The sequence below is a fragment of the Pseudorca crassidens genome, chromosome 9 (genome assembly GCF_039906515.1).
Source record: "Pseudorca crassidens isolate mPseCra1 chromosome 9, mPseCra1.hap1, whole genome shotgun sequence".
NCBI lineage: Eukaryota > Metazoa > Chordata > Mammalia > Artiodactyla > Delphinidae > Pseudorca > Pseudorca crassidens.
The window spans coordinates 9,073,521-9,098,258 of NC_090304.1; the positions used below are offsets into that span (position 1 = coordinate 9,073,521).

A 24,738-nucleotide genomic window follows, 5' to 3' on the forward strand; every position below is an offset into this window, starting at 1 on the left:
GCCAAAACACAGAGCTGCCAGACCCTGGGTCAGAGCAAGGGTTTCAGCCCCATCGGCCACCGACCCCGCCAGAGGGAGGAGCCAGGCCCAGCCACCAGGTGAGGAGGGACCCCTGGGAAGCCCCCAAGGCCGGGCCTTGCTTCCGCACTGCAACTGACCAAGCCCCTTACGCCCTCTGGGATCTGCTTGGCCCCTTTCTGCTGCCCTGCTATGGTGCACCCAGCCCCAGGGGATCCCCAAAACCAGGAGGCGCGGGGCTTGGGGAGACCTTCCCAGCAGGCAACCTGAGCTCCGCCAGTCCTTTGTGTCTGCTGGAGGCAACCAGGGACCCCTCCCACTCACTCCTGACATCCATCCTGTGGGGACAACGTCCAAGACGGGGCCCCTTGGTCCCAGCGGCCTGGCCTGCACTGCCCCATGCCTGCAGCACGTGTGACCAGCCTGGCTGAACACATACTCACACCCACAAGTCCCCACACGCACACAGCGACACACCCGTGCTCACACAGCTGTGCCCTTCCACTCCAGCCTAAATGTGCACATCCCAGCAGACACTGCCGTGAACACACACCACACCTGCGACCCCACGTCTGCAGGCGCAGTTGGGTACATCCTCATCCACACGCAAATCTGTGGGTACACACAGCTGAGCCCCACATCCTCACACACTTCTACATACACAGGCTTACACATACACCGGGGCACACCCTCCCCCTTGTGCTTCCACACCCATCCCCCTGCCCGCCCTCACCCCCGTGCACACTTCCCTCTCCCCGGCCTGGTGCCCCATCCACTCGTAGCTCTGGCTCATCTTGTCCGGTGCCATGACCTTCGCCGAGCTCGTTGACCGCGTGGCCAGCAAAGGGCCCTTCCAGTTCCTGCACACAGTCCTGCTCGGCCTCCCGATCCTGAGCATGGCCAACCACAACCTGCTGCAGATCTTCACGGCGGCCACCCCCGCCCACCACTGTCGCCCGCCACCCAACGCCTCCGCGGGGCCCTGGGTGCTCCCCAGGGGCCTGAATGAGAAGCCTGAGCCGTGCCTCCGTTTTGTGTATCCACCCAACGCCAGCCTGCCCAATGACACCCAGGGGGCCACCGAGCCCTGCCTGGATGGCTGGACCTACGACGTCAGCACCAGGGACTCCATTGTGACTGAGGTATGCCCAGAGGCCAGCCCTCTCCCTCCGATTACAGCAGGAACCCCACACTCGTGGACAGGGGAGCATGAGACCCAGGGACAGGGCACTGGGCAGGCAGAGAGGAAGGACCTGGGTGCAGAGACACACCAACCTAAAGGTTCCGTCTCTTCACTTTCAGAGTGCAAACAGTCCTTTCTATGCCAGGCGCAGTGCCAACCTCTGGGGATACAAAAATGCACTGTCCCTGTTCCCACGGGGTCCACCGCCTAGCAGGGGTAACAGCAATTAACGAGAGGACCACACAAAGAAATGTCAAATTACAACTTCAAAGTACTTAAGGTTGTGACCTTAGACTACTGCCTACCCCTGGGCTGGGGGCAGGGGCCAGGGGAAGCTTCCTTAAAGAAGTGACCTTGGGCAGAGATAAGGGAGTCCAGCAAGATTTAGCCAGGCAATGGGGAAAAGGAGGAAAATTCCATCTTGTGCAAAGGTCTCAAGGTGGGACAGTGTGTGGAGGAGGGGATGGACAGAGGTGAGGGTTGGAACATGCCTGAGCAGACCCAGAAAACATCTCATCCTCTCCTGCCGTCACTTATGTGTTCATCTCCCATTCATTCACATCCTCATTTATTCACTGATTCTTTTTTTTTTTTTTTTTTGCGGTACGCGGGCCTCTCACTGCTGTGGCCTCTCCCGTTGCAGAGCACAGACTCCAGACGCACAGGCTCAGCGGCCATGGCTCACGGGCCCAGCCGCTCCGCAGCATGTGGGATCCTCCCGGACCGGGGCACGAACCAGCGTCCCCTGCATCGGCAGGCGGACTCTCAACCACTGCGCCACCAGGGAAGCCCCTATTCACTGATTCTTTTACCCACCATCTCCAGGAGTTACAGAGTTAAATCAGGCTCTCGAATGACCTGGAGACCATGGTCAGATGAAGAGAGCGAAACGGGAATTGGCATTTATTGAGGATCCACAAATGGTCAGGCACGTCTTGGCCTCTGGCAGACATTGTCTCCCACACTTTGATTCCCACAATGATATTCTGTTGAAGGTGATTTTATCTCCTTTTTCATTCAAAAATAACTAAGACTGAGAGGAGGGAAGTGAAGGTCCAGTGGCAGTACAAAAGAGTGGGGGGACCACGGGATTCTAGGGAGGCTTCCTGGAGGGGGTGACATCTGAGCAGTGAGCAGAGGCCAGTGTTTTCATTCTCCCTTCGGGGACCATGAGCCCCTCGAGGGCAGGATCTTGCTTTTGCCACATTAGAAGAGATGCATTTCAAAGTCTTTACCTGGTGCCAGTCCTGTGCTGGGCACACTATGAGCGTGGGCTCCTGGAATCCCTGGAGATGGCATCTCAGTGAGGGAAGTATTGTTAGTACCTTCAGATGAGGAAACTGAGGCTCAGCCTGGTTCAATGACTTTCCCAGGATCACATATGATTCGGACCTGGCAGAGAGACGATTTGAATCCAGGACTATCTATGTTCAGAATCTACGATTGCTATTCATTTGTCTAGTGAATATTTATTTCTGTATAAAGCACTGACTGCGCGCAAGGCACTGTCCTAAGCGCTTTATACATATTAACCCTTTTAACCTTCCTGACACCATTATAAGATAGTATGATAGGGCTTCCCTGGTGGCGCAGTGGTTGGGAGTCTGCCTGCCGATGCAGGGGACACGGGTTCGTGCCCCGGTCCCAGAGGATCCCACATGCCGCGGAGCGGCTGGGCCCGTGAGCCATGGACACTGAGTCTGCGCGTCCGGAGCCTGTGCGCCGCAACGGGAGAGGCCGCAACAGTGAGAGGCCCGCGTACGGCAAAAAAAAAAAAAAAAGATAGTATGATAAGCCCATTGTTGCGATGGGGAAACTGAAGCGCACAGAGAATGAGGAGATTGTTCAAGCTCTCGCCACTAGTAAGAGGCAGATTCGGGATCTGAACACAGGCACCTGCCCCAGAGCCGCGCTCCTAACCATCACATCTGCTGCCTCTCATAGCCCCGGATACTCCATCCCTGTCCTATGCACTTTTTCTCCCCAGCACCCAGCCCAGTGCCTGAAATACACCCAGCATCCAACATTTGTTGACAGCTACACTCATAGTACTGAGGACACAGACTCAAGGAACTCATGAGCCCTGTTCACCTGTAGTGAGGAAAGTCGCCAGCAGCGTGGTGGGGTATACAGGCTTCCCAGGGCAGGGGCTTTCAGCTGCTTTGCTGTATCCCCAGCAGCTGGAACAGTGCCTGGCACAGAGGAGGCGCTCTGTGAAATAAATATTTGTGTAATGAATGGATACGAGCTTTATAAACTCAGGGTGCTCGGGGAGCCCAGAGGAGGGGCATGGAATCTGCCTGGAGGGGGAACCCAGGGGGGCTCACTGGAGTCAGCAAAGCCTGAGCTGAGTGTGAAGGAGGGGTCAGGGTTAGGGCGGGGGCTGATGCGGGCAAGTGCAGCCCAGGCGAAAGGAACAGAGTGCCTGGAGTCACATGCACAGTCACAGGAGCATAAAGAGAGCAAAGCAGTAAGGACTGCAAGAGACTCAGGAGGGCTGGAGAGGCGGGCAGCGGGCTGCGGAGGCCAGGGACACAGGGAGGAAGCGGGCCAGCAGGAGGGCCTGCCGTGGATGCCGGGGCGAAGGGCTCTGTCTCGAAGGCGACAGGGAGCCGTTGCATGGTGTTATGCAGGAGTGTGGCGTGCTCAGATCGCCTTCTAAGGATCTGCACTCTGTGATCTCGGGTGGCCTCGGCCTACAGCAGCAGCTTGAAGCAGGATCTCGATCCCCAGCCAGAGATTGAAGTCAGGCCGCAGCAGTGAGAGCGCTGAATCCTAGTCACTAGACCGGTGGCCAGTGACAAGGCCCTGGCCCTTCGGCTCTGTAGAAATGAATTCCCACACAGACAGAAAGTGGTGAAACAAGTAAAGTATTTATTAGGAGGTAAAAGGGTACATGTGGATAGACACATGGCCCAACTCAGAGAGAGAGTTGCACCCTTGTGGTAGTTTTTTTTTTTTTTTTTTTGCGGTACGCGGGCCTCTCACTGTTGTGGCCTCTCCCGTTGCGGAGCACAGGCTCTGGACATGCAGGCTCAGCGGCCATGGCTCACGGGCCCAGCCGCTCCGCAGCATGTGGGATCCTCCCGGACCGGGGCACGAACCCGCGTCCCCTGCATTGGCAGGCGGACTCTCAACCGCTGCGCCACCAGGGAAGCCCCCTTGTGGTAGTTTGAATCACTTATATGGGGCATTTCTTCCGGGTTTCCTTTGGCCACTCATCTCACTTTGCCTGGTTCTGAGTCCATATTTTGTTTATCTCAGGGTCCTCCCACGTGTGCGCGCACATCTCTTAGCCAAGATGGATTCTAGCAAAGAGGCCTGTGGGTAGGTTGAGGTCACTTACTATGGAGCGGCGCCCCCTCCGTTGTTGACCTTCAAGGAGCCTTTCTGAGCACGTACAGTTGGGAAGGTCTCCTTGGCTTCAAGAATGAGGCATATGCAGTCTTTTATCTCTTATCTGGACAGGGCTCAGCTCTCCTCCCTCCTGCTACTCTGGCATATCTGTCCACAGGGGACGAACTCCGGCTGCTCAGCCTGGGGCCCATCTATCTCCTGCCCCAACTGCAGGGCGGAGAGTAGCTTGCAGAGCATTTTGGTCCAGCAGCTGCGAGACCAGTTAGCAGGTTGCCACAGGGACCCAGGACCAAGATGACAGATGGCAGGGGCAGTCGGAGTAAATACCAGAGAGGTTTGGGGGTCAGAATCTCTGAGACTCGGGAACTAAATGGATGTAGGGGTGAGGAACAGGGCAGGGGTGGGGGGCGTGGAAATGCCCCAATATCTGTAGCTAAGTTTCCAGGTGTGTGGGCAACTTGCTGTACGTCTGGTCCCTGGAAGACAGAGAGAAGGGTTAAAGCCACCGTCCGTGTCCTCCAGAACCTAGACGAGGAAACAAAAATCCTACAGGGAGCAACGAAATAATAACCATCGCCACCCTTACCGTGTGCTAACCCCTTGCCAGACGGCTCTAATCAGTTTGCTCGTATGAACTCATTTAATCCTCACAACAACTCTCTGAGGTTAGTACCTATATTATGTCCTTTTTGCAGATGAGGAAACCAAGGTACAGGTTACTGGCCCAAGGCACCACATCTTATAAATGCTGGAGCTGGGAGCCAAACCCAGGCAGCAGGGCTCCAGAGCCACCTGCCCCCACTTCCCCACCCTGTGCTCCTGGGGACTGCATCCCCTGACCACTGCACCCTGGGCTAGGTTCTGGGAAGCGCTCAGTTAATGCTGAATGAAGGCCATATGCCCTCAGAGCCCGGCAGGAGGGACTCAGACAGTGCTGACTGCTGGGAAGTGTCTTCCCCTCCAAGGTGCACCTTGAGCTCCAGGGAGCCTGGCCAAGAGCAGAGCTTGCAGGTTTCTTTTTTAGCTGCGTTGTGTCCTCGTGGCTGTGCGCGGGCTTTCTCTGGTTGCCGCGAGCAGGGGCTACTCTTCGTTGCGGTGTGCAGACTTCTCATTGCGGTGGCTTCTCTTGTTGCGGAGCACAGGCTCTAGGTGCGTGGGCTTCAGGAGTTGCGGCACGTGGGCTCAGTAGTTGTGGCTCGCGGGCTCTGGAGTGCAGGCTCAGTAGTTGTGGTGCACGGACTTAGTTGCTCCGTGGCCTGTGGGATCTTCCCGAACCAAGGCTCGAACTCGTGTCCCCTGCATTGGCAGGCGGATTCTTAACCACTGCGCCACCAGGGAGGCCCAGCTTGCAGGTCTTGTACCCCGTCAAGCATCAGCTCACATCTGTACCAGCTGAGCACGCAGTCACCATTCCAGCTGTTAGGACCATGTGAATCTACATCCCAAATACGCAGGGTTTCACCAGGCCTCGGGGTCTGCCCCCTTCTCCAGGTCGGGTCCTGGTCAGGCCCAGGCTCCCTGAGGACTCTCAGCCATGAGAACCCCTGATCAGGGTCCTCACCCAGTCAGGGAAATGTCAGTGGCCAGACCCAGCCAGGTGCTCTTAGCAGCACAGCAAGGTCAAACCCCCTCTGTTTGTGTTCAAGCCGCGGCAAATCCATGCTCCATCACTTGGGGTGGGGTGGGGTTCCGGTCCCTCACGGGGTGGAGGTAAGACGGTGGCTGGCTCACCTAGGGGTGTGTCTCTGGCGTGGAGGCAGGGACCTGGGTGTGCCAGCCCTGGAGGGAAGGGTGGTAATAAGGAAGACAGCACCTGGCAACCAACTCAGTCCAGGTGACCCTGGTTAGTAGGCAAGGAGCCATCTGCCAGGTGGACAGCGTGGCACCATGAGCCAGGGCCAAGCAGCAGAGTTCACATTCTGACTCTGCTGTTTACTAGGGATGTTACAACCCCAGAAGTCTCAGTTTCCTCATCTGTAAAATGGGGTAAGAGAACAAGTGTGACCATTAAAAGAGATAATGCAAGGCCAGCATTAGCACAGGGCCTGGCACCTACAAGGTGTTCAGCTAATGTTTGCTGCCACTGTTGCTGTTGTGGTGGTCATGATGAATAGAGATGTCCTGAGAAGTAGGGGGTTAGTCCCCCCAGAAGAGTAGGGGGACTCCCAGTAAAAGGAGAATCAGCTGTCACGGCTCTTCCCAGCTCACCCTGGCGGCCGGGCTTTGTCTCACTCCACCCGCCAACCCAGCACAGGGCAGCACGCAGGGCCCAGCTCCACCCCCCGACAGCCGGGACCCGGTGAGTCATCTCCCTCCCCACCTCAGTCCCCTCATCTGTAGAATGGGATAATAAGGACCTTCCCTGCAGAGGAGGCGAGGGTGGGAGGGCTGAGCTGGGTCCAGCCAGGAGCACGGGGGATTTCCCTCCCCCTTCTGATCCCATAAGCTTTGCTGGCAGAGGTGACCACACATTCCTTTCTCTGGGTTCAGCAGAGACAAGGTAGGAATTTTTCAGAAGGAGCTTTACCAGGACGTTAAGAGGAAACAAAGGCCTTTCTTTTAAGTCTGGAAAGTGTGAGGAGTGAGGACTGTGGACTCTGGATTCCCTGGAGAGGAGCCCACAGCTTCCACACCACAGAATACAGCCCTGTGGGGGCCCAGCTCAGTCTGGGGGCTCCGGAAACCCAACCCTGCAGCCCTCGAAGGCCTGGGCCTGGCCTTGGATGAGCAGGCCCTCCCTCTGAGGCCCCTGTGAGTACTCTCTGGGCCTTGGGCCTTCCTGTCCTGTCTCCAGGGCCACAGAAATCCTGTCTCCCCACACAGGTCCCTGGAGGCCCCAAGTCAGCCGCTGGAGAAGCAGAGATCCCACTCAGTGGTCCTCCCAAAAGCGGGTCTCCACCCTGGAAGTTTCCCCTGCCGAGTGTCTGGTCTTCCTCCACGCTCACCCCCAAATCCCCAGGCCGCGCACCTCCCAGACCATCTGTCCACCTCTTGTCTCCAGCTGAGCTCCTGCATCACCCCTACTTGCTCACCCTGGCCCCTGCCCTGGGCGCCCGTCCTATCATCTCCCCTTTCCTAGCCTCCAATCTGACTCTTGCGTAATGACCAGGGGGCCCCAGCTCAGCCACGTGTCTGGGCCAGCCTGACCCCACGCCATGGCAGCCCTCACCTAGGAAGCTGTAATCGCAGGCAAGAGGAGCCCGGGGCCATCCCCTGGGCTCTCCAGGGTCGAGGTGAACGTCTACCGTGTGCAGGGCCCTGGGCGGGTGCTTGGCTTTCCTTCTTTCACGACCCTGCTAATCTTCTTTTATGGCCACTGTGAACTTTGCCCCTTTTTACAGAGGAATACACTGGGGTCAGATCCAGAAGGTGGCTCTCTCAGCCATGATGGTGAAATCAAGTTTTTGGAGGAAGAGGGATGGGGGTCCTGACTGCAGAATCCACGCCCCTTCTACTGCGTCACATGTCCCTGTGAGCACAGGCCTTACAATGACATGTGACAATAATAATAGAACACTATCACACAGAGTGCCGACTGTTTGCCAGGTATGGTGCTGGGTGCTCCTCATTCCTTATTTTATTTACAATCTTGAGAAGCAGGTATTAGTATTACCCCCATTCTACAGATAAAGAGACTGAGCCCCAGAGAGGTTAAGTAACTGGCCCAGGAACTCACAGCTACTAAGTGGCAGAGCTGGAGACGCATGCCTTTTTGAGTCTTCCCAGGTACCTGGCTCTCTGGCCGTTGCGTCCCAGCCTTGGTTCCATCAGAGGTCCAAGAGTAGACAGAGGCAGAGCAATTCTCCCCAAGTTCTAAACTGGAGCTAAAAGGCCCCAAATCTAGGGAAGTTTGTTCCCCTTGTCCTTGCTCTGGAGGGAGTACGGACCATGTGTGGGGTCCCCTGGCAGAGTCAGCCTACACACACACACACACACACACACACACACACACACACACACACACACACGGAGCAGGGTCCCCATCCTTGATCACACGTGGCTCGCCCTGACCGTTTACATCACGCCTTCTTCTTTGCCGTCTGAGGGGCCTCCTGGCCTATGATTTTGCTCCGCTCCAGCTCCTGAGCCTGTCCCTCACCCTTTGGGCCTGACATCAGATCAGCCCCCTTGGCTCTGGCCTTGGCTGCCTCCCTGACCATGACTCCAGCCCATCCTGTGCTTATGTTTTATAGTGACGCATGGCTACAGCTCCCATGGACTGAGCCTTCCCTCCGGCAGCTCAGGACTCAGAGCGCTAGTTGGGCGTCCAGAAGACCTGAGTTTGAGTCTCTGCCTTGAAATGAACCAAAGCTGTGCTTGGGCAAGTTATTTACCCTCTGAGTCTCGGGTTCTTGGTCTGTAAAATGGAGATAATAATAGTACCTGGGCTTCCGTGGTGGCACAGTGGTTGAGAGTCCGCCTGCCGATGCAGGGGACGCGGGTTCGTGCCCCGGTCTGGGAAGATCTCACATGCCGCGGGGCGGCTGGGCCCGTGAGCCATGGCCGCTGGGCCTGCGCGTCCGGAGCCTGTGCTCCACAACAGGAGAGGCCACAACAGTGAGAGACCCGCACACCGCAAAAAAATAAAAATAAATAAAATAAAATAATAGTACCCACTTCATAGGTTTATTATGGCATCATTTGCAAAGCTTGCTCCGGAGCAGAGTAAGCCCTCTCTTTCTCCCCCACCACCTTCCTGGTATATCATCACTCAGGAAGACACCGCAGTGGGCTTCCTGTTCTTGCCTTCCTGAATCCAGCTCCCTAAGGAGTAAACATTCCAAGAAAGGAAAAAGAAGGCCAAGAACATTGGAGGGGATATTGGGAGCAAGAACTCTATGTGGAGCCGCCAAAAGCCGATAGACAAGAGGTCAGCCCAGGCCATGCCATGGGCTAGATAGAAGCTGAGTGACCGGTTCCCTCCAGTCAGCTGGTTACCTCTTCCTCTCTGGGCCTCATCGGTAAGCTATGTATAGCAACCCCATTAATGATTCATTGGACAAACATTTAACATTTACTGTGAACCACCTACTCTGCTAGCTGCTGGGGTTAAAGCGTCAAATGAGATGTCTCCGCCCTCGGTGTGGTTACGGAATGCAGGAGAGATAGACAAGCACATAGGCAGGTAGCGTGCTATGTAATCTGTGTCCTCTTCGAGGTAAGAACGGGATGCTGAGTGTGGAAGGAGAAATGAGGAATTGCACTGGGAGTCTGGATGTGCTTCTCAGCCACTTATCCATTTCACGAATATTTACTGACTACCTGCTTGTACCAGGCAGCCAGAAAAGATGCTTCTGGCACCAGAGTAAGTGATCTTGACGTGTCTTTTGAAGGACTGACAACCTTGCTAGAGTAGGGGAAGATATCAAGTACAAAAGCAAAGAGGAACACAATAGCCTGAAGCTTCTGTAGGATCACTAGTGAAAACCTGATTACAACCACGGACCCCACGTGGCCAGGCCTACGCATGGAGTCAGGGTCAAAGGAAACATAAATCACTCTCTCAACACCTTGAAGAATGGAGACCAGCTACAGGTTTTCTTAACACAGAAAGCATGCCAAAATCCCTCAAAATATCTTCCCTTCCCCCCCAAAATTCCAGGATGCCTTTAAAAATCTCTCCAGGGCTTCCCTGGTGGCGCAGTGGTTGAGAGTCCGCCTGCCGATGCAGGGGACGCGGGTTCGTGACCGGTCCGGGGAGGTCCCACATGCTGCGGAGCGGCTGGACCCGTGAGCCATGGCCGCTGAGCCTGCGCGTCCGGAGCCTGTGCTCCGCAACGGGAGAGGCCACAACAGTGAGAGGCCCGTGTACCGCAAAAAAAAAAAAAAAAAAAAAAAAAAAATCTCTCCAGTTCTCTCTATATCTGGTCCCATGCTCTTGTGTTCCCAGTCCCCTTCCGAGGTCATTCGGGGACCGAGACACACAGCAGCTCCGCCATCTTCAACACGTGGCTTCCAGAGTTGCTCTAGTTACCACCATTCCTAACCAACAGGAAGGGAGAAAGCATGCAAGTCCAGGCCAGGGATTCCCTCTTACTCAAATGAAGCGGAAGCAGCATCCACTTCTTCCACTCACACGTCACTGTCAAGAATTACACGGCCCCGTCTCGCTCCCGGATGGCCTGTCCCTTTACACCGCATGCTACACAGTACAGAATGTCTCTCTAGACACCCGCTGGCCTACTCCTTTCACACCACCTCCCTTCCTCCTCTACTCCTTTCCCTCCCCCATCCCCACACATGTACCATGCAGGCTCCCTTTCCAGCCAGAAGAGCCCTGGGTTTGCTGGCCACTCTGGGCCACTGTGAGCAAGCTGGAGGACCTGGAGACTTCACCCTCGCCCAATCCCCCTCGCTCCCCGGGAGGAAAGCAGAAAGAGCTCCCTGGGATGTGTGGTCCTTTGCCCGCACTGTTTTGCTTCCAAAACATTCTCATCAGGCATTTCCAGTGAATGAGCTTCTTCACTTCATTACACAAGTAATTCAGGACAACTGGACAAAGGGTGCGTGCTGGGGATTAGCGGGAGGTTAGGCCAGACAGGTGGGCAGGGGCCAGAGCCTGAGGGCTGCATAAATCTGTGTTAACAGAGCTTTCTCTTTACCCAGAGGGCAAGAGGAAGCCAGGGGGTGCCTTAGGCAAGGCAGCAAGCTGACGCGAGAGGTGCTTCAGAAAAGCCCCTCAGGTTACCAGGGAAAGAAAGGAAGGACTGAGGTCGAAGGTTGGGAGACCTGTCAGAAGACTGTTGCCGATAATACCCTCTGGGCTCAATTTCCTCAACTGTAAAATGAGGATGACAGCAGCTCTACATCGTAAGGTTGCTATGATGACTGAAAAAATTAAGGCATGGAAAGTGCTGACTTAGAACAGTGCCTGGTGCAGAGTAAGCCCTCAATATATATTGGCTGTTATTCTTTTTTTAAAATTTATTTTATGGACGTATAGCAGATTTACAATGTTGTGTTAATTTCGGCTATACAGCAAAGTGACTCAGTTACCCATATATACACTCTTCGTATTTTTTTCCATTATGGTTTATCACAGCATATTGAATATAGTTCCCTGTGCTATACGGTAGGACCTTGTTTTTTTATCCATGCTATATACACCAGCTTGCATCTGCTAATCCCAAACTCTCAATCCATCCCTCCCCTGCTCCCCTCCTGCTTGGCAACCACAAGTCTGTTCTCTATGTCGGTGAGTCTGTTTCTGTTTCGTAGATAAGTTCATTTGTGTCATATTTTAGATCCCACATATAAGTGATATCATATGATATTTTGTCTTTCTCTTTCTGACTTACTTCACTTAGTATGATAATCTCTAGGTCCATCCATGTTGCTGCAAATGGCATTGTTTCATTCTTTTTTATGGCTGAGTAGTATTCCACTGTATATATGTACCACATTTTCTTTATCCATTCATCCATCAGTGGACATTTAGGTTGTTTCCATGTCTTGGCTATTGTAAACAGTGCTGCTATGAACATAAGGGTGCATGTATCTTTTTTTTTTTTTTTTTTTTTTTGCGGTACGCGGGCCTCTCACTGCCGTGGCCTCTCCTGCTGCGGAGTACAGGCTCCAGACGCTCAGGCCCAGTGGCCATGGCCCACGGGCCCAGCCGCCCCGCAGCATGCGGGATCCTCCCGAACCGGGGCACGAACCTGTGTCCCCTGCATCGGCAGGCGGACTCTCAACCACTGCGCCACCAGGGAAGCCCGCATGTATCTTTTTTAATTATAGTTTTGTCCAGATATATGCCCAGGAATGGGATTGTTGGATCATATGGGAACTCTATTTTTAGTTTTTTGAGGACCCTTCATACTGTTTTCTATAGTGACTGCACGAATTCACATTCCCACCAACAGTGTAGGAGGGCTCCCATTTCTCCACACCCTTTCCAGCATTTGTTATTTGTAGACTTTTTAATGATGGCCATTCTGACCGATGTGGGGTGATACCTCATTGTAGTTTTGGTTTGCATTTCTCTAATAATTTGCGACATTGAGCATCTTTTCATATGCCTGTTGGCCATCCGTATTTCTTCTTTGGAGAAACGTCTCTTTAGGTCTCTGCCCATTTTTCGATTGGGTTGTTTGTTTTTTGGTTTTGAGTTGCATGAGCTGTTTGTAAATTTTGGAAATTAAGCCCTTATCGGTCTCATCATTTGCAAATATTTTCTCCCAGTCCATAGGTTATCTTTTCATTTTGTTTATGGTTTCCTTTGCTGTGCAAAAGCCTGTAAGTTTCATTAGGTCCCATTGCTTTCATTTCTACTGTATATTGGCTGTTATTCTTAATCCAAGTATAAGAGGATGAGGCCTGCACTAAGATAGCAGTAATGGAGATAGAAGAATCCAGATTCGAGAAATATTAAAGGACTTCCCTGGCGGTCCAGTGGTTAAGACTCCACGCTTCCACTGCAGGGGCCATGGGTTCGATCCCTGGTTGGGGAAGTAAGATCCCACATGCCGCTAGCGGCGGCCAGAGAAAAAAGAAGTATTTAAACAGTTAGAAACTGGAGGATGAAGCGATTGTAACATGGGAGAGGAAGGAGTCCAAAAAGGGCTGCCAGTCACTGTGCTTCAGACCTTACAGGGAGAGGGTGGCAAGTCTCGCTGACTCTGAGATGCCCAAAAGACACCCTCCAGGTGGAGATTTCAAGTAGGCTGCTGAGTCGATGGGTCTCAAGGCCAGAAGAAAGGTTGGGCTAAAGAGAGGGGTTTCGAGTTTTCACCATAAAATAGTCATTGAAGCCACAGGAGCAGGTGGCATTTCCTGGGGAAAGTGAATAAAAAGAGAAAGATCCACGAAGAGGCCTGGGGAACTTTTAAGGGATAGAGAGAAAGAAGGCCGCAGAGGGAGGGAAAGGAGGAAGACCGGAGGAGGCAGAGGTCAGCGGGGTCACGGGCTGCCGAAGGGAAGTCAGGTCAGGAAACAGAAGGTTCCATTGGGTTTGGGGAGCAGAGTTTCAGTGGAGGGTGGGGGCAGACTCGGGAAATGAGTGGGACACGAGGACGGGGTGACAGCCAGGATGGCTCCTTGTTCAAGAGATCTGGCTTTGAAGGGAAGAGAGAAATGAAGCAAATGTGGAAGGGAAAGAGGCTTTAAGTGGAGAGACTGGAACATAAGCAAATGACGATGCAGAGCAGTCAGGAGACAGACTGAAGGTGTGGGATGGAGGGAGGTGGCGGCGGGAGTGGCCCCTGGAGGAGAGAGGGGGCAAGCAGAGGGACCAGCCTTGCACAAGTGAAGTTGGGGAGCAGACACACAGGTAACCGCAGGACGCAGGTGAGCCTGGAGGAGCTTGAAGACAGACCTGGCTGTGGCAGCTGAGCAGACTTCACGAGCCATATGGCAGGCCACATGTGCCGAAAGGATGTTGTCATTGCAGAACCACAGGGCCAGCCCGAAGGGGGAAGCAGCACCGGGAGCAGGGGCCAGGCTCAGGGAAGCCAAGCACCGGCGCTGGGAGAGGGAGCGCACACATGGGGGCGCAGGCTGAGCGCAGCTGAGAGGCTGGGCTGGGCTGAGCCGGGTGGCCGGGTGGCCGGGTGGATCTCCCTCTCTCCTGCGCAGTGGGACCTGGTGTGCAGCTCCAACAAACTGAAGGAGATGGCCCAGTCTATCTTCATGGCGGGCATACTGATTGGGGGGCTCGTGCTGGGAGACCTGTCTGACAGGTGAGACGCGGGGGCCTCGCCAGGGGAGGCACAACCCATGGAGACCCCCCGCCCCTCTCCATTACACCCATGCACCCCCAAAGAGGCCAAGAGCTGGGGTAGGGGGGAGAGATGGTCCTTGCTGTGTGGCCAGCCCCTTTCGGGGCCACAGCCTTCTCCCTGCCCCAAAACCCCTACAGCTTGAGTCTTCCAGCCTCCCCAGACCCGGGGAAACGGCCTCAGGGTTTTCAGACCCAGTAGTGGCTGCATGGCCCTGGAGGTGGGTGGATGAACGGCTTGGAGAGGAGATGTCCTTTGACCCCTGCTCAGGTAGCTAAGCTGGGGGTGGAGGAGATCACTCATTAACTCAAACGTCTAACTTGTCAACAGAAAAAAGCAATTACCAGCAAGGCTCTGTCTGGGGAGGGAGTTACACGCCCTGCCTGGCCCTTTGGGAGGTGGAGGGTCCAGCCCTTTGCCCCGCAGAGTCACTGCCCTTGGCCGGCTCACAGCAGCTAACGACCCTCTTCTTGTTCGAGCTGCAGATTTGGCCGCAAGCCCATCCTGACCTGCAGCTACCTGCTGCTGGCAGCCAGCGGCTCAGGCGCAGCCTTCAGCCCCACCCTCCCCATCTACACAGTCTTCCGCTTCCTGTGCGGCTGCGGCATCTCGGGCATCACCCTGAGCACCACGATCTTGAGTGAGCCACCGGGGGAGGGGACGGGGACCAGGAGTTTGGGGAGCACCAGCCTGAAGCCAAGAGCGTGGCTCAGCCCCAGGCACCGGGCGACCTTGGTCAGGCAAGGCGCTGCCCCTCTCAAGACCCCAGAGGCCCCCCCTGAACGTAACAACAAGCACAGCAGCAGCGGCTCCCCCGGGCCTGGCATCTGCCGGTACATGACCTCGTTCAGCCCATACACGCAAGTAGGTCAAACAAGGGACGTCACCCGCCGCTGGAGAGGCAGTCAAGGCTGCAGGCTTGGGAGTCAGTCAAACCTACGTTTGAGTCCTACCTTCTTGACCCTCAGTCACCGCATCTCTAAAATGGGGGCGATGAAACCTTAGGATCAGGGTCAGATCACGTAGCCAACGGAGGGGCAGGAGCTGGTGCCCCTTCTCAGGAGGTGCCCACCGCCCAGTAGGGTCTTAATCTGGTCCTTGGGTTCCTCCTGCAGGTGTCGAGTGGGTGTCCACCCGGATGCGGGCCATCAAGTCGATTTCACTCGGTTACTTCTACACCAGTGGTCAGTTCATTCTGCCTGGCCTGGCCTACGCCATCCCCCAGTGGCGTTGGCTCCAGTTAACCGTGTCCATTCCCTTCTTCGCCTTCTTCCTGTTGTCCTGGTATGTGACCCTCTTTTCTTCAGCCCCCTCCTTAGAGCCACCGGGATCAAACAGGAGGAGCCCATGCCTGACCAGGCTGGCTGACTCTGTCTGTCCCGAGACACCCCATCCCAGAGTCAGGAAGGGCGTTCCAGAGAGGAGGAACCACACACCGAGGCATGCGGGGAGGGAGCGCTCGGCTGGGGGGGTGGTGAGGGGCTTAGGGTCCGGCTGTGAAGAGCACAGAAAGCCAGAGAGGCCTCGGTTTCACGTGGAGGGACAGAGGACGCCCCTGAAGGTGCCCGGGGTGCTGAGGGGCCTGACCAAACTTCCGTTCGTGACATAATCACACAGACGGACACACCCAAGTGGGTGGAGATGAGAGACACAGGGGAGTGACCGCGTGGGCAAGAGGAGCCTGGGAGATGAGTCTGAGGGGCATTTTGAAGGCGAAATCCTCAGAGTGTGGGGACTTCTGGATTTGAGGTATCAAGAAAAGGAAAGCTCCAACCTGAGAACCTGGGAGAATCAAGGGGTCTGGGGCAGAGACCCCGAGTAAGGACATGTGGAAGACAGGAAACCCATCTGTAGGTGGTAGTTGATAGCTGGGCCCAAAGAACAGGAAGTAATGAACAAGCCCAGGAGCAGAAATGAAGTCCTGGAGGATCCTTTATCCGGCACTTACTACGTGCAAGGCCCTGTTCTGGGCACCAACCCACAACATACCAACACTCACGGCATCTCTGTGTGAAGGGGACATTAGTATTCCCATTTTACAGATGAGGAAACCGAGGATGAGAGAGGTGAAGCAATCCTCCAAGGTTACACAAAAAGACGCAGGACTGGAATGGGGCCTCCATTTGAAAATGAGAATAAGCTCCCAAGGGGACTGGCAATCTTGCAGTGAGAGAGATGGCCCGAGAGTCCAGAGTGGAGTTCGGCATGTCCACAGCCTAGGATGGGAGCCGAGAGGTGGGAGGCAAAATAAGGGCAGATGGTCAACAGGTCCCTTCACTGGGTGACTTGGGGCAAGCCTCACCCACTCTGAGCCTCAAGATTTTTCTAGGCAAGATGGAGATACCGATGCCTGTCTCCCAGAGTTACACGTGCCTGGTCCACAGGAAGGCTCACTGATTGGAAGCCACTGTTGTCATTATTCTCAGGGAGAGGAGGATGGAATCCAGGCCCTGGCTATGGATTTGGGAGGAAGTCACTCATCATCTTGGTAGGCGCAGGCTGAGAAGACTGTCAGGGCAGAAATAAGACCACAAGGCCAGAGGGCAGGTAGCAATGGGCCCAGGAAGCTGCCACTACCAGCAGGACCAAAGGTCTGAGGCCAGGTGACCCGTGTCCACTCCCCTGAGGGTCTCACTGGAGCCAGGTCCTGGGTGCCTGTGGGGTCCACAGCCAGAACGGACCCCACCTGGGACCAGACTTTTCCAAGCATCCCTCCTTTCTCCCCACGCCTCTGCCTCCTCCATTTCCCTTCAGTTTGTGACCCTCAGGGTTTGCTCAGGGGTGAACCAATCCCAAAAGCACAGCCCAAGGGTGGGGGAGAGTGAGGTTGGCCACACGCTTGCCAACCCCAAGGCCCCATGTTGCGCTTGCAAACCGTCCCCCGACCCAGCAGAGTTGGCCTTTTGCAGGGAGAATCAAAGGGTCCTCGGACCCATTCCCTAGACCACAACCCTAAACTTAACCCCCTTCCTAAGCGGCCCTGGGACTGCAGCCCTGCCCCCGCTTCACCCAGGACCTGGAATTGGGCCCAAGGACGGCTGGGGACGTGGACGTGTAGGACCCTCCAGCTGTCCAGCCTCAAGCATGCCAACCCTTCCCCAGGCCCCACCTGCCTTGGCCTAGGGCCCGAGGCTCCTAGCTAAGAACAACACCCAAGGATAACACGCTGCCTGGGGGTCGGGGGCAGGGGAACAGCTCTTCTGGAAAGGGAAGAAGAGATCTCTGGAATTTGTGCCGACTGCAGGCAGCCCAGGTGCAGAGCTTGACCAAGTGTAAATTCCATGAAACCTGCAGTAAGGCGGCTCGGGTTTCTGGTCCTCCTAGCCTGCGGCCCTGGCTCTTGATCGTTTTCCAGCCTCTCAGAAGAAGGTGGGGGTGGGGGTTTGGGAGCCGCTGTGACTCGGTTCTGGCCCCCAGGTGGCTGCCAGAGTCCATACGCTGGATGATCCTGTCTGGAAGGTCCTCCAAGGCCCTGAAGACATTCCGGCAGGTGGCGGCCTTCAATGGCAAGAAGGAGGAAGGAGAAGCACTCAGCCTGGAGGTAGAGACCCAGAGGGATTGTGGCCTGGGGCACGAACCTGGGGTCTGTTCTTGGACTGTCCCCTCCTCTTGCCTCTGTTTCCCCTGCTCACAAGCCTACATCTGGTGCCCTAAGCAAGCTCTTCCAAAGGCACCAGGCCTGCACCTCCCTCCCTTCTCCCTCTGCCCACCAGCTGGTCGCTAATGGACCCCTCCCCTTCCTCTGCCCCAAGGAGATCAAACTCAACCTGCAGAAGGAGATCACCTTGGCCAAGGCCAAACACAGCATAGCTGACCTGTTCCGGACACCCATCCTGCGCCGTGTGACCTTCTGTCTTTCCCTGGCCTGGTAACCCACCACCCCTCCCTGCCCACACCCTAGCACCCCTGCCAAGCAGGGGTCATGAACAAGGCCTCTGGCAGGCTCACCTAAGGGCAAGGCCTAAAATACCTGCAAGAAGAGTCAAGGGATCCCCTCCTCAGGGCTGCCCCAGTCCAGCCCCAACCCCAGAAGTCTCTGGCATCCCTGCCCCACACCCAGGTTCAGCCATAAGGGTCTGCTTCCTCCTGGGGTCACACCCACCTCACCCACAGGGCAAATGCTCCAAACACCTTCACCAGCTCACATCCCTACCATGTGAGCTGTGCCTCTCTGTCCCTGCCCCCCACTGGTTCCGCTCTGCCCTCTGGGACCCCACAGAGCAAGCCTGGCTCTCAGGGCTTCAAGATTTAACGACAGAAATTGTGATTCTTCTAAGTCTTCTCTTTTGCCCGACATCCCACATCTCCTTCAAAGTCCCTTCCGTGACCTGGTTCTGACGCCCTTCTCATCCTGGCCACCCCCATGTGAAAAGGATTCAGTATATCCAGCAACTCTTCAAAAGGGATCCCACAATTCTGAGAGGGGGAGGGGAGGCATCTGACCCATGTGTGCAGCCCTGGGGACTTTCACCTCCCCCATCTGAATGTTAAACCATTACCCAACAAAGAGAGATTGTTTACTGCCTCCTTTGGTCTCCAAGAGTCCCTCCAGGACCGATATTCTCTGGAGTCAATTATATGACACTTTGTCACCATACCCTAGACCATGTCCATGTCAGACATAACCAATCAATCCCAGCACTCTCTCACTGAGCCCAGACACAATCTCAGAGGCCTCAAAACACCACTGAAGCAGCACCTATCGATCTGTTGCAGTTGGGACAAGAAATGAAACTATTCATCATCCTGGTGACCCAATGAGCAGTATGGGGAGAGGCCCCCGCCTGGCTGTGGGTCCTAATCACTCACTCTCTGACCCTCAGGTTTTCCACCGGTTTTGCCTACTATAGTTTGGCTATGGGTGTGGAGGAATTTGGCGTCAACCTCTATGTTCTCCAGCTCATCTTTGGTGGGGTCGATGTCCCAGCCAAGTTCATCACTATGGTCTCCATAAGCTATCTGGGCCGGCACACCACGGAGGCCGTCGTTCTGCTCCTGGCAGGAGGATGCATCCTGTCTCTCATCTTTGTGCCTTCGGGTGAGAAGCTGGGTCGACCCCCAGAACCCTCCGAAAGAGGCTGACCCGTGAGACCAATGTGTCTGTGGGCCTCACGGGCTGGGAAGCGGGGTTCCGGGGACGCCAGATCTGCTGAGTCTGCCTCTAATTCACTGTGTTACCTTGAGCAGCTCCCTGTACTCCCTGGGGCTCAGGTTTCTCGTCTAGAAAATAACACAGGTGGGCTGGACGACATCAAAGATCCCTTTCAGATCTGACTCAGGGCAAAGCATGGTGGTGTCTACACAGAGGAATTGCTCGGGATTTGGGTGTTGCCCGGGTGACATCGCTGCAAAAGACAAGCTTGGATGGGGAAACCTCAGAGCCCAGTGCTCAAGGAACACCCCACAACCTCCTCCACCATGACCTTGGAAAAGCCACTTTTACTTTATATAGATGTTTGTGTGTTGATACACCTATATCCTTCCAAAGGGACTGGAGATATTTTTGGACAAAAACAGATACAACAAATTATGAGAATAGGGAATCAGAGCCAGGGAAAAACCCAAATGCAGCAGGACACAAGCCTGCGAAGCACTGGGAAGAGCAGAGGGGCTACTACTCAGCTTTAAGTTTGGATGTGAGCTGCCCGGCAGCCAAAGCAAAGAGGGAGACAAGGTCTCTGAGGAGTGAGAACACGCAGGGGCTCCTGAGCCCCCAAGTCTACTGCCTTTTCTTTCCTGTGCAGACTTGTTGACCCTGAGGACAGTACTGGCTGTGTTTGGGAAGGGATGCTTGTCCAGCTCCTTCAGCTGCCTCTTCCTCTACACGAGCGAGCTATACCCCACTGTCATCAGGTAGGTGCTGGGCCTGGAAGCGGCCCAGCCAAAGGATACAGGGGCAGGTGGGATTGTGGCCCCTGTCCAGGGGTCCCAGAGCTGTTTTTTGAGAACCCGCACAGAGGCTGCCAATCTCTGCTCTGAACTCTCCCAGGCAAACAGGTATGGGCATAAATAATCTGTGGACCCGCGTGGGAAGCATGACGGCCCCACTGGTGAAAATCACCGGGGAGCTGAAGCCCTTCATCCCCAATGTCATCTTTGGGACCATCGCCCTCCTGGGAGGCAGTGCAGCCCTCTTCCTGCCTGAGACGCTCAATCGGCCCTTGCCAGAGACTGTTGAAGACTTAGAAAACTGGTCAGTCCCCTGTTTCTGGCCCCACCAGTCCTCCTCCTTGGGGAAGCCCAGGGCTTTTCCTGAGCTCTCTTTCCCTAGGTCCGTGCAGGCAAAGGAGCCAAAGCAGGAGCCAGAAGCGGAAAACGCATCCCAGAGGATCCCTCTACAGCCTTGTGAACTGGGCCTGGGCCCTAACTGAAGGCAACAGACCCTCCTTTCCCTGCCCTCCAGAGACTAATCCCAGCCAGGTCCTTGCCTGTCTCTGGGCTCCACAGGCACCTTGGGGAGGGTCCTGGGTGCAGCTATGCTTCTAGGACACAGTCCTCTGAGAGCTTGGTGGAGTTATCTCCACCACCACCGGGGCTCCCCAACCCAGCCCTGGCCAGTTCAAAAGTTTGGCCACAGGCCTTTGCACACCCCACCTTGCCCTCACCCTCCCTGCAGCCCAGGCCCTGCCATTCTTCTGTCCAGCCCTTCCCCACTGACCACTTCCCCCATTGTTCCCACTCCCTTCCCCTTCTTGCTCCCACCCCTTTCTTCAATGGGAGGTTTCAATAAACAACAGTGAAGAACTCAAGCCATGCTGCTCAGGAACAGGGGTGGGAAAGGGGGCAGGGCCTGGTATGGACATGTGAGCATGTGCATCTGCCCATCCACACTGGCATGCACATACAGGTATGGGCACACAGGTACATGCAAGGTGGGCTGATGTGAACACGTGTGTCCAGTGTGAGCACACTGACGTGTGTATACGCCAAGCCTGTATTGGTTGACTTGGACTGCTATAACAACATGCCACAGATAGAATCACTTAAACAATTTCTTCCTCACAGTTCGGGAGTCTGAGAAGTCCAAGATCAAGGTGCTGGCAGACTCAGTTCCTGGTGGGGGCCCCATTCCTGGCTTGCAGATGGTCAGATACCTTCTCACTGTGTCTCACGTGGCGGAAGAGAGATGAATCGAGCTTTCTGGTTTCTCTTCTTTTTTTTTTTTTTTTTTTTTGCGGTAAGTGGGCCTCTCACTGTTGTGGCCTCTCCCGTTGCAGAGCACAGGCTCCGGACGCGCAGGCTCAGCGGCCACGGCTCACAGGCCCAGCCACTCCACGGCATGTGGGATCTTCCCGGACTGGGGCACGAACCCGTGTCCCCTGCATCGGCAGGTGGACTCTCAACCACTGCGCCACCAGGGAAGCCCTCTTTTCTTTTAAGGGCACTAATCCCATCATGAGGGCCCCACCCTCATGACCTCATCTAACTCTAATTACCTCCCAAAGGCCCCACCTCCTAGTACCATCACATTGGGTGTTACAATGCAGTCTATAGCAAGTCCTGTCCTTGGAAATACCACATGTGTATCTATATGTCCCATCATGTGTGTGAGCACTTGACTAGATAAGCCCAGAGTGGCTGCAGACAGAAGCCAGGGCTCCTCCAATCCCGACCTCCTTCTCCCTGCTCACCCTGAGTCTCTGATCCATGTCCCAACCCTGCGCCCGCCAGGCAGCTTTGTCTCCTATTTAACTGAGAAAACTGCAACCGTAACTGAACACTGTCGACGTCTGCCACCATGTTTCCCAAGTTTCCCCCAATCACAACAGAAAGTCCAGTCCTCCCACTGGGGCTCTGCATCCAGCCTCTCCCACCAACAGCCATCTGCCTTCTCCTTGGGTCTCTGCACTTTCCCTCTCTCCTGGCTCCTTCCCATCACCAGTTAAATAAACCCAAGTCTCTCCTATCTTAACTCAAACCAACCAACCAACCTTCCTTGGAGGCCACGTCTCCCTCCAGGGCCACACTGTCTCTTTCTCCACTTCACAGCCAAACTTCACAAAGCTCCTGTCGGCCTCCCCTGCCTCTACTCTCTAACCTCATCCAAACTGCGCTCTGGCTCCCACCCTTCTCTGAAATTGTTTTCACCAACAACACTGATCAGCCCCTGTGCCCAATCCATAGGTCACTTGTCATCCCTTGTCTTGCTTGACCTCACAGCAGATTTCGTTCTATTGGTCATGGCCTCCTTCCTTGGTTTCTGAGATGCCACGTGCTTACAGCTCCCTCCCACACTCTGGCTTCTCCTTCTCAGTATCCTTTGGGGTTTCCTGTAAAATGCTATGGTGATCGCTTTGTCCTGCACCCACACCTTCCTCAAGGCTCTACATCGCCCAGAACCTGCTAACTGAACAGCTAACATGACCCTGTGCCTCTGTTCATGACTGACTGGACCAGAGAGCACTTCAGATCCAAACCTTGTTAATCACGTGTTCCTTCCGGGCTGGAATCTGGGTCATGGAGGTTCTAGTCCATCTCTGGTTTCTTGTCCTGAGAAGGCAAGTTAGCATGAAGGTGGGCTGGCCCAGGTAAAAGTAGAGCAGAGAAAATCAGTTGCAGAGAAAGAATGAAGCAGGTTCACAGAGGGGGGAAAAAAAAGACATAAACAGATAAACAAATGGTGAGACCATTTGCATTTATTCTTTTTTTTTTAAATTTATTTTTGGCTGCTTTGGGTCTTTGTTGCTGCGTGCGGGCTTTCTCTAGTTGTGGCGAGCAGGGAATACTCATCATTGCGATGTGCGGGCTTCCCATTGCGGTAGCTTCTCTTGTTGCGGAGCATGGGTTCTAGGCATGCGGGCTTCAGTAGTTGCAGCATTCAGGCTCAGTAGTTGTGGCGCACGGGCTTAGTTGCTCTGCAGCTTGTAGGATCTTCCCCGACCAGGGCTCAAACCCATGCCCCCTGCATTGGCAGGCAGATTATTAACCACTGCGCCACCAGGGAAGTCCCTGCGTTGATTCTTAATGGATTCCAGGTCCCAATTCCCTCTCAGCCCTGGATGCACTTTCTGCCCCTGGGTTCTATCAACTATTTTGACTTCTCTGAATAAACTCCTTTTTTTCAAAGATAAACTCAAGTGTTTCTGTTCCTTATAACCAAACAATTCCAAAAGCAATTCCTTTATCAGCTCTTAATGATCATCTCTCAAAACTCTTCCTAGGACCTCTTCCTCTAGGATTCTTTACCAGCACTGTCCAGTGAAAATATAATGCAAGCCACTTGTGTAATTTTAAAATTCCTAGTAACTATTAAAAAGATGAAATTAATTTTAATACTATAGTAATATTTTTATTTAACCCAATATATGTATATATTACCATTTCAACATGTAATCAATAGTAAAGTTATCAATGAGATATTTTCTAGCCTTTAATTCATACTGAGTCTTCAAAATCCATATGTATTTTACCCTAACAGCATATCTCCATTAGGATTAGCTCAGTTCAGGCGCCCAGTAGTAGCTAGTGGCTACCATACTGGACAATTCAGACACACAGCAGGGCTTCAGTTATCAGCCACGGAGCTAATTACTCTCAAGTCTGTATTTAGATATTTGTGAGAGAGTGCTTAATAAACGTGAACTAAATCATATTGCCCCCACGCTTCAATTTTTTGGTAACGTCCCATCGGGATGAAGTCTAAACTCTGTTACAAGGCCCATCATGATCAGGGCCCAACCTGCCCCAATGGCTTCAGTTTTTAATACCCTCTACCTTGCACCCTGAAATCTAGCCTCATTTCACTTCTTTCGGTTCCTAGACTGCAACAGCTCCTCTTATGCCTGCCCCTCATCCCTGCCCGGCACCTGACTTCTCTCCATCCCACCTCCACAACATTTGACTTAGGGTCAGCTGACAATGGGACCACCAATGTCTCCCCTTGGCTTGAGTGGGTCTCAACCTGCAGGGAGAAGAATTGGGTTCAGTGAAGAACACTGGCTCTCTCACCCCATCCCCATCTTTCAGTTGTCCAGAATCCAGGGTGGCTCCCAGGATGTCCTAGCTGTTCCTGTGCTGTATCCAGGGGTTTACTGCAAAGACACACAGGAAGGTAAGGGAAGATGCCCAGGAAAGCAGTTCCTAGTCACATGTTCAGGACTCCTGGTGACCTGGGATGCTGGTGTCAGGTTGTACTGACCGCCCCCGCCATATATGCCATTCCTCTGGCCATTCCCAACTCCCCATCTGGATTCCACCCTCTCTCCTTGTCTGCTTGTTCCTCCACAACTCCAGCTCCTCCCGCTTTCCCTATTCACTTCTCTCTGTCCCTGAACTGGCTCAGTGAATTGCCACCCAATGTGGAGCACCTCACTTGGGGGGCGTCCTCATACTGAGCCACTTCATGGGTTACTAGACTCATATCCAGCCTTTAAATGGCAGTCTCTGGATTCATTTCTAACGTATATACTACCCATTGGCCAGAATAGCCAAGCCACAAGGCATAAAGCTCACAGTCTGGCTCCT

General features: G+C 54.3%; 1 protein-coding gene across 1 annotated transcript; it reads left to right on the forward strand.

Moving 5' to 3' along the window:
- On the forward strand, nt 1-21,013 carry SLC22A8 (solute carrier family 22 member 8). Its single transcript, XM_067751724.1, has 11 exons — nt 1-98; nt 801-1,160; nt 14,132-14,235; nt 14,760-14,914; nt 15,390-15,558; nt 17,692-17,815; nt 18,027-18,142; nt 19,098-19,312; nt 20,019-20,127; nt 20,264-20,467; nt 20,546-21,013. Exons 2-11 carry the CDS (start codon nt 825-827, stop codon nt 20,643-20,645), a joined length of 1,632 nt encoding a protein of 543 aa, XP_067607825.1. The 5' UTR covers nt 1-98; nt 801-824; the 3' UTR covers nt 20,646-21,013.
- The last annotated feature ends 3,725 nt before the right edge of the window (nt 21,014-24,738 follow it).